General features: G+C 40.0%; 1 protein-coding gene across 1 annotated transcript in view; it reads right to left on the bottom strand.

Moving 5' to 3' along the window:
• Nucleotides 1–664: 664 nt before the first annotated feature.
• The window catches only part of atp2b1a (ATPase plasma membrane Ca2+ transporting 1a), a 43,834-nt gene continuing 34,851 nt past the window's right edge, over nucleotides 665–9,647 (bottom strand). The window contains 4 exon segments of the mRNA XM_030045500.1: nucleotides 665–3,323; nucleotides 6,745–6,933; nucleotides 7,449–7,556; nucleotides 9,584–9,645. Coding sequence (XP_029901360.1) covers nucleotides 2,946–3,323; nucleotides 6,745–6,933; nucleotides 7,449–7,556; nucleotides 9,584–9,645 — 737 coding nt within the window. The 3' untranslated portion in view covers nucleotides 665–2,945.

Raw genomic sequence — 9,647 nt, 5'->3', positions numbered from 1 at the left:
TTTAACATGGGATCATATTGCAGTTTAAACCTACAGACTGAGCTGTTACAGCGGGGGAGAAAATGTCTTGTGTGATATCCGTGTTTGTTACCTGATGTGCTTTTTCAAAACGATAAGAACACAAAACTAAACACACAACACAAAATAATAAGAGTGTAAGGCGGTGATTTTTAGGATAAACTGGAAGACATAAAAAAAATCACATAGATGACTGTCCATCTCTAAACATGTCTATACTAATTAATGGAATAAGCGAAAATAATAAAAAATAAAAATAACAAAACAGACCAAATCACATATTGCATTTAACTGTGCACATGCATGCATGACCAACTGCATTTAGAGCACAAAATAATAAATCATGCCACACATGAAATATAGATGTTCATTTTCTATTTGTTTACTGAGCATGGCAGTTTGCACTAAATTTGACACTAACCTGGCTGTTTTGTGTGTTTGTTTGTGATCTGATGACCAAAATATATTTGACAACATCATGCTGCATTCAGAGTTATGGGAACCTTACATGACGCAAGGTGTTGCTTTGCTGTAATAGTTTTTTTTATATATTTGTAGTTTATTCAAGGGTCTGCAGCATCCATAATGTAATGCATAACTAAATTTCATGAATATTGTGTGACAAATGAAAAACATGGCCCTGCAATTAGGCTAAATACATTTTTTTATTTTTAAAAACCATACACATTACTCGACAAGTTTCAAATGTAAATCCAATCACGATAACCATTTAAATTGCTCAAGATAAACAGACATGAAGTACTCTTTATTTCCAAATGTTAAAAGATAAAAAAATAATAATCCATAAAACAGATGGATAAACATTCATTCCCATTATAGGAAGAAGCTACAGAACAAACTCCTTATATGGATTCCTCTCATCTTTCCAATTTCTCAGTTTGTATGCAATCTCAAGCTGCTTTTTTTTTTCATCTGTAAAACAAGGAAAACAACCTATTTCCCCAAAGTGTATTATTATGATTGAGCGTTTCCACCTCCTTCCCCAGTCCACTTCCCTTCAGGTTAGAAGGCCAGAAGGCTGCATTAAGAATCTGCAGCCTGCTGCCCACATCCGCCTGTATGGTTGACAAGGAACTTCCCAACCATTTAATAAAATGTGGCAATATTTCAGCCACAAACCTATAGAAGTGTCTTCTCCCCTTTCACACAATTTGCACCCTGAGAAGAATATTCCTATCAGAACCGATCACAACCCTTTTTACAGTGCCCAAACCCCTCCCCGTATAATGCAATTTGTGTCAAATCCTCCAAAACTGGTTTAGCAGGATTATCTGAAAGGTATCATCTATATTGTCATAAAAATACAAAGGTACAATTTTTATGATTTGTATCAAAATTTTTCCCCAAGGAACACTATGAAATAAAGTACCCTGTGCAGATACCAGTGTATGCCTAGTCTTTATTCTTGAAAAATGCACGTGTCCAATCCTTTAGTGTTTCCAGTACATCAGGTGTCAAAAATATTCTACAAACAAATCAAATGCAGCAACATTTCAAGATGGTGAAAGGAGTCTTATGGACAAGGATGGATAAAAATACAAACTTTTTTTTTTTTTTCCTGTTTTTGATTTTTGAAATGTTAACAAACCAGAACTCTGAGGGTAAAATTAAGTTTTCCTAAAGAGAAATCTTAAAGATTGAATGAAATATGAAAATAACCCACTTGCTTTTGACCAAGACAATGATTTACTACCTAAAGACACAAAGTTTGAAGTTAAAAGGTTTTTTCTTAACAGATTCCTTTTCAATTAAATACTTTTCTATGCCTGAGTAAACAAATGTCAGTATTGTACATTGGCAGGGACTGAAGTTTTGCTGAGAAAAACAAAGATAGAAATAAAACATCATGACTGGATGTATTTTAAACTCCCTTTAATGAGTGACCCTTTCAACATGTGGAAACCCATGAACACAATGAATGAATGAATTAAAAGAGAACCCAGAACTCCTGAGAGTTTTGTGAACATGAAAAACTGTTAAACAAATGTAAGAAGTAAATATTTATAGAAATGTGAATGGACAGAGGTCCTGTTTGTCTTCCATGTCCCCTCTCATAGCAAAACACCTCACCCGATGGACCTCTTTGCTATACAAGCCTTAGTGTTTATCGGTTTGGCTAGAAGGTTCTATATTTATCTACAAATATATAACAAATAAAACCTGCAGGCAAAAATAGTTAAGTTTCAATAGAAACACCCCTTTTTCCTGAAAATACAGCAGTATCTGAAATAATCCTCTCATTCAATTTGTACTCTATCCTCAGTTTTCTGCCTCATACGTCAGGAAGCTCTTTTGCCTACAAACAGAAATAAGTATCTACAAACTTTGTAAACAGACCTGCTTTTTCCAAAAACATAAATAACTCAAAATATTAACAGCTGATGGAGCAGAAATAAGTTTTTGAATAAGCAAGGGCCAAAGAGATAAATATACAACACCATTCAGATAAAAGAGAAGCTAAAGGTTCTTTCAAATTCTTACAGACGATCTTCAAGCCAGGAGGAGGACCTCCTCCTTCTCAATTAAAATAATAATAATAATAATAATAATAATAATAATAGTAATAGAATAATAAAAACAGGTCACTTTCAATCTGAGTTTATATTCACCCCTTGTTCACCGAGCAAAACAAAAAAGAGGAAGGGGTGGAGACGAAGTCCTTGTGTTGCAGCGGGAACAAAATGGAAAAAAAAATAAAAATAAAATGACCTATGCATCCACACCAAACCCTACATTCTTCTGAATGTTTGCTGTTCTTTTAGTCCAGCCCAAGCTAAGCTCACAGAAGACTCCACTCTTCTCCTTGCCCTCCGTCTCTCCTCTGCTCTGAAGCATGTTCGTTCATTTGTCTGAGTTGAGCTCCTGGGTGGGTAGAAAAGTGGTGGTATGTGTGGAGCAGGGTCAAATCAGAGGGAAGTCTCCAGGCTGTGTAGGGGGCTCCCTGGGGCTGAGGGGGTTCCTGACTTAGTGCCCTCCGGGAGGAGATGGTTGCCGCTCTCCACGGCGTTATTGTTCTGGTTGGGGGAGGGAGAAACAGGTGTGGTGGGTGCAGCTGTGGCAGGCGAGGGCGGGGTGGGTGTGGCATTGCGGGGGCTGGCGGAGTTGCGCTTCGTGGGAGCGTCATCCTCAGCATCAGTGTCGTCGATAAGGGGGATGTGGGGCTCAGAGTCCTCTATCCGAAACTCTGGGTGGGTCATGAAGTTGTGGATGGATGTTCGCGACTCGGGCTTCTCCAGCCCCTCATAGAGGGAGATGGAGCTGCGGAATGCTTTCACCACCCGGATCTGGAGGGAAGGCAGAGGGGACAGGGAAGGGGGACAGGCACATAGTTAGTCACATTCAACAATGACAAATGCACATTTTGCATCTTCAATATCGAGTAACACCACAGACAGAAATTGAGGGCACAGGTTTTATTGGGTCAATGAAAGGTGAGTTTTAGGGGCATCAGATAAACAAAACAAAACAAAAAAACAAACAAAAAATGTGAGGTGGGAAAACTCTCAGTCGCGTGCAAGTATGCAGTGATTGTCTAGTAGTACGATCCTAGTTTGTAATGCAAGTCAACTCTGATGCTTGCTGTTAATCCAATTCTTCCTTACACAGAGACCAAGCACTCAGTGCTGGTAGACGAACTGGTGTTGAAAACAATGCAGGTACACTGGATTGTCTTACCATAGAGCTAAATTCAAGACTCAACCAAGATCTTGGGGAGGGTACAAACCACTGACAAATCCAATGCAGTATATGTTTTCACATATGTACAGTAGTAGTATTCCACAAAACACTTGGTAGAGGCCTGTGTCCAATTAATCAAAATGCAAAAGGGAACCAAGAGACAGTAAGAATGATGTTCTTTAGACGAGAACAGATCCAAAGAGCAGAGGACAGAGGCTGGACATAGAGAGGTTACTGTTGTTGGACATGCTTAGGAAAGAAGGATGAAAGAGAGACAGAGAGAGAAAGACAGAAAGACAGAGAGACAGAAAGAAAGAAAGAGAGAGAGAGACAGAGACAGAGACAGAAACAGAGAGAAGTGGAGTGGTCAGTCATAGATTATGTTTGTGGAGAAAAACAAAAAACTGCGGCAGCCAAGCATGTCTACAAGCTGGTATACATGTCAAAAACAGCACAAGTAGATAAAACTCACAAACAAGACTACAGACTTTGAACCCATGCAGAGCGCGGTGCTACCTTGTGTTCAATGGTAGTAAACCTTTGAGTATAGCCCATGACACATTTCACAGAATCTAAGGAGGAATATGTGGCAAGTCAGTGGTATTCATCTCTCTTCTGCTCATTTTGGCAGCTGTATGTGAAGACATTCTAGCAACAAGTATTCAGACAGAAAATCCTGTAAAATTATAACATTTGACACTTTCCAGTCTAGATTTAGTTGTCTTTTCAACACCACCTGAAAGGAAACAATTTAGAGTTTAGTAGGAAGACATCTGTTGCCCCATGAACTTCAGTTTCCCTTTCCATTTGGAGAAGTCCCACCTATAAGAAAAAGATTGTCATAAAACCACAGCACATCACAATTTTTCACTTCTAAGTTGGATAATTTGCCAAATTAAAATGAACTTGCACCTGCTGCTGGCTTGTGTGATGCCATTCAGTATCATTCTGACAAAGGTCTACAATACTGACACTTACAAGTGAGTCAGTTATTCCATTAAACTCTGTCAACACATCTGTTACACATTTTAAATCCACCACCGGCCAGATACCCTTCCTGGGAAGCTCTGAAAGAGAAGCTAGGTTTGTTGTCTCTCTCTCTCTCTCTCTCTCTCTCTCTCTCTCTCTCTCTCTCTCTCTCTCTCTCTCTCTCTCTCTCTCTCTCTCTCCTCTCTCTCTCTCTCTCTCTCTCTCTCTCTCTCTCTCTCTCTCTCTCTCTCTCTCTCTCTCTCTCTCTCTCTCTCTCTCTCTCTCTCTCTCTCTCTCTCTCTCTCTCTCTCTCTCTCTCTCTCTCTCTCTCTCTCTCTCTCTCTCACACACACACACACACACACAGTCCTTGCAAGGGCAAAGTGTAAGGCGTTCGTCAAGGGTGGACGTGTTTCATTTGATAGGGGTATTTCCATGGTGACATTCCACACTGAATGGAGGACAGATATTCAATGAAGGAAATCGGACCTTCCAAAAACTATGGACACCCTTATAACCAAACACCCGCAGCTGACTGTCAGGTAAGAGTGCTATCACAGGATAGAATATGGCTTGATTTCATGCCGTGAACCCTCCACCTCCTTAAACTGCTGCTAAAGCAGATCACTGACAAACCCCCAAGAGACAGAACAAGCCACAGCCACAGCTGGAGAGGAAAAGGTCATTATTGCACCACTAACCACGTACATAAGAACCACTGACATTCACTTAGTTGCTGTCACTGAGGACCATGTCATCGTTTATCATTCTATTGTTTTGGACCGTGATCATGGGCATATACTCAAAACATTTACACAGCTAGGGGCTCGAGAGCTGTGACACAGACCCATGAGCGCTATAGGGGCACAGCGCAGACTGAGGCAGCTGCAGACAAACCTGGTGACTGTCAATCCAAAATCTAATTTTGTAAAATAGTAATGTACATCATCCCCCCCGGGTAATAGTACAACCTTTCCATTTCTCAGACCAAAGCAGAAGCAGAACAGAAAACAAGATGACACAGATAAAAACATCTTGACACTTTAGCGACCTGGTTACAGGATACATATATATACAGCAGTGTTATCAAAGCAATATGGAAGATGTGATATTTTTGGTGTCTTTTTTGAAGAACACAGGGGGACATTAGGAGAAGCATGAGAGAGTAAAAGTGTCAACGTTAGGCGAGAAGAGAGTGGAGAGGAAGATGTTAGAAGAACAGAATAAATAAAAGTCTCATGCACTAGAGGAGAACACACACTCACACCCCACAGTGGCAGAAGCGGTGTTGGCGGCAGTGGCAGTAGTGGTAGTAGTAGTAAAGGCTACATGTGTAGGGCTAGAAACATTGGTTACATCGTGCTGTTGTTGGCTGGAGTTGGAGGCCTGCCGCCTTAGAGCCCCCTGAAAGGAAGTTCCACTCTGGAACGCACTCACTACATCCATCTGCAAAGAATCAGACAGCGTGACAGAAGAAAAGCCCAGAGGAAATAAACAACACAGCCAGAGGAGAGAGAAAAGACAGAAAAAAAGAAAAGGCACCAATAATCATAGAAAATGTCATTTGGAGATCGGATTTAGGTATAGTAGTTAAAAGAGAGAGAAGAGGGCGGTTGGGTTTAAAGGCACTGATCGGGAGGAGCTCTGACTCCCAAATCGGACCTTGCTTTCACTCTTTCCTCTGTAGGATCCCTCCATACTTCCAACTAGCCATGCCAAAATTGTGTGAACATTCAAGCTGTTCTATTGTGCTTTTCATCAAATTTGCTTGCTTCTCATCAGCACCTTCAAACTTCTCGTTTCTAGCAGATAGATTAAGACCAAGTCAGAAATAGGCATAGAAACCCGCTTTAGCTCAAAAGCAAAACAGAAAAATTAGAGAAAAGGCTTTTTTAGGGCACATGCCATTCTTTAAGAATGCCGAGAAAGAGAGAGAGAACAAAACAGGTTTTTAAGCTGGAGGAGCAATAAAGTGTTAAAGGGTTTATGGCTTTTGATTCCCTTGCTGGTGGAGGCTGCGATGCTCAGTGGTACATGGGGAGTTCTACATAACATTACCTGAGTCTGGATGCGATTGAGACCTCGGAACCAGAGGATCTGGCCGCGGCGAAGCTCACGTTCAGCGTGGTCAATTTCATCCATATCCTCCATGTCCTCCAGCTCCTCATCTGGGATCTCCTCTGTCTGGGTGCCATGGCCTGCTGGCTTTAGGAATTTCAAACGGCTAGTAGGGATGCTGGAGATTACCTGGAAGACAAAAACACATAAATTAGCAACACTTATTTATGTCAATGTCATCTTCTTAGAAGTATCATTTAACTTTGGCAGAATGAACCAATCAGGACCCTTAACTCAAAACTAGATTATGTGAAATAAAAGAATGTGAACAAAGTGAAATGAATTAATTAAGGATGGGCTGAATTGCTGACCACTGATTAAAACCTGTAGATGAACGTTCAAGTCAACGATTTTAAATCATTAAGCAATACTCTGGGAAATATACAGCTAATTTGACATAAAAAATATGATCTAAACAAAAGCTATGCATTTGTCAAATTCCTTTAGTGAACGAGTAATAAAATGTGTGTGAAGCCCCTAAATATTTCAGGCATCTGTACACAGTGGCATTTTTAAATCACACTGTGTTGACTTGCCATGGTTACTAACCCACCAAGCCAATTTCAACACAAGGGGGCAGTGCCACACTATATTTAGTTAACTACCAGTTGCAAGTGAAGCTCTTCTGTGTTGTCACATCATACCTGTCCCCACAGCAGAGAGCCAAAGCCCAGGAATGTGCACCACAGCCACTGGTCAATGGTCAGAGCCACACAGCTAAATGGTTTCCCTCCAAACTGCACAATGACAATCTATATAGGAAGGAAGACAAAAGGAGAGTTAACTTCAGAGTAAATACTGAAGATTTATGGTTTGAAGACTGGTGTCCTATGGACAAAGGATCCTTATTCATGTATTCTACAAAAAGCATATTTTCTTTCATGCATTCTACAACAAGCATATTCACAATCTGTCTGATGAAATGTAATTCTGTATGCTGTGGTGGTGTTGAGTATTGCAGATCTGACAACCCTTGAGAACAAAAATAGGTATATCCCTTTGAGGCGCTAAATACGCAGCAATTTTTATTTAACCTTAGTGTTTGTGCACATGTACATCACAAAAACTTATTAACACCTCCAGAACATTTTGAATACATCCCTGTTATCGACTACATATTCATGACAGGGCATTCCCCATACACTCAGCTGTATGTACAGTACATTGACTGACATAAATTATACTGAAACTGGAAACTACCCCTGGGACACTGGCACAGCTGAAAAAGGCAGATCAAGGCCTTAATTTAAGGTGTGTCCTATTTACAGGAACATATACAGTAAAAACAAGTTAATTACAATGTGTCATTAATTACAACGTGTCACATTAGCCATATAATGGGTCCTAGGGCGGCTCACTTGGCAGAGCGCCTACCACGAATCAAGGCTAAGTCCTTAACACAGTGGCCCGAGTTTGATTCCAGACCAAGCATTTTGCTGCATATCATCTCTCTCCCCTGCCTTTCCTGTCTCTCTACGGTCACTATCAACTAGAGTAGAAATGCCAAAAAAAAAAAAAAAAAAAAAATCAATATAGTGGGTCCTGAACACTTAGGGGAATTTTGAAATAACATGCTAAATGGGATGAATGAGTCTTGTACTGTTCTGTGAGAAATTTCACTGTTATGGTGCTAAATAGCTAAGTTTGTTTTTTTCCCTCAGGGTCCTAAAGAGTGCATTACTGGAGCATTGGTCTGTTCTGCACCTGTATTTCTGTGAATAATGTAGAATGGCTTGCAAAGTACTCAGATCGTTCCTGTGTTATCCTATTTTGTTTCAATTATGGAATGAGGTACTGTATGCGTTTTAAAACTAGCAACAATTTTATACAAGCACACAATGCTCATGCTGGAGTCTTCAGAGGGTAAACTGAGTTACACTAAATGTCAGCAAAAGCTACACAGGAAACTAACATAAGGACTCATTTTCAGAATTGAGGTTTTGACTTACCTCCCTGTTTACATGAACAGCTCCTTCCTCGACACAGTGAGTTAACACTGTTATTGTTGCTTTGACATGCTTTACCATGACCACGAATAGTTTGAAAAGAGACAGTGTCTAAACTAAAACTAATTCTGCTAACTTATCCTAGGGCATTAAGCATAGGAATAGAGCAGTTAGGCAGCCGACCTGTAAAGTCTTTACATGACACTCCCCTCAGGACTGATTCTAATATATAGGATCAGAAATATGCTGTTTTGTAAAGCTGATGTGATGTGTCCTTATCATAATCAATCATATTACTGTGTGGGACAACCTCTCCCCATCCCTTCATTATTTCCAATACAACAAAAATCCGTCATGGTAATGGAAAACTTTAATGGCTGCTGAAATAACAGCCTATTATATTGATGTGATAGGAGGGAAGACTAACCATTTGCAAAATAATGTCTGACGCCAACAGTCAAGCATCCTAGGTTCATTTCTCAACTGGATTTTCATTTTGATGAATTTTAAAGGAGGATAGCTTTTTGATCTATTTTAGGTGGTTACTTGTGCAACTGTATTTCCTTGTCAAACTGCAGAGTCTGTATACAAAATGTATAAAAGTTGGGAGGTGTGCACTGCAAAATTCCAGCAATGTAGGATTTTAAGAAACTATTTGATTTGGACTTGAGTTTCCACTGAGGAGAGACCATTAATGCATCATGGGCACAGCGTGATGGTGTGAATGGTCTGTGTCAGATTCACAGGGCAAAGTGAACTTTCTTTGCTTTAAGGAAGAAACTTAAGAAGTGATATCAGGGTATAAAGATAAAACATTCTTCAGTCCACTTTACCTGAATAATAAAGGTACCAAACACAATAGTACAGAAGATGGGGTTGTTAAAAACGCCCTCAAGA

Source organism: Myripristis murdjan, chromosome 23, assembly GCF_902150065.1.
Source record: "Myripristis murdjan chromosome 23, fMyrMur1.1, whole genome shotgun sequence".
NCBI lineage: Eukaryota > Metazoa > Chordata > Actinopteri > Holocentriformes > Holocentridae > Myripristis > Myripristis murdjan.
The sequence above is the reverse complement of the archived record's forward strand: the minus strand, read 5'-3'. Positions and strand labels throughout refer to the sequence as shown.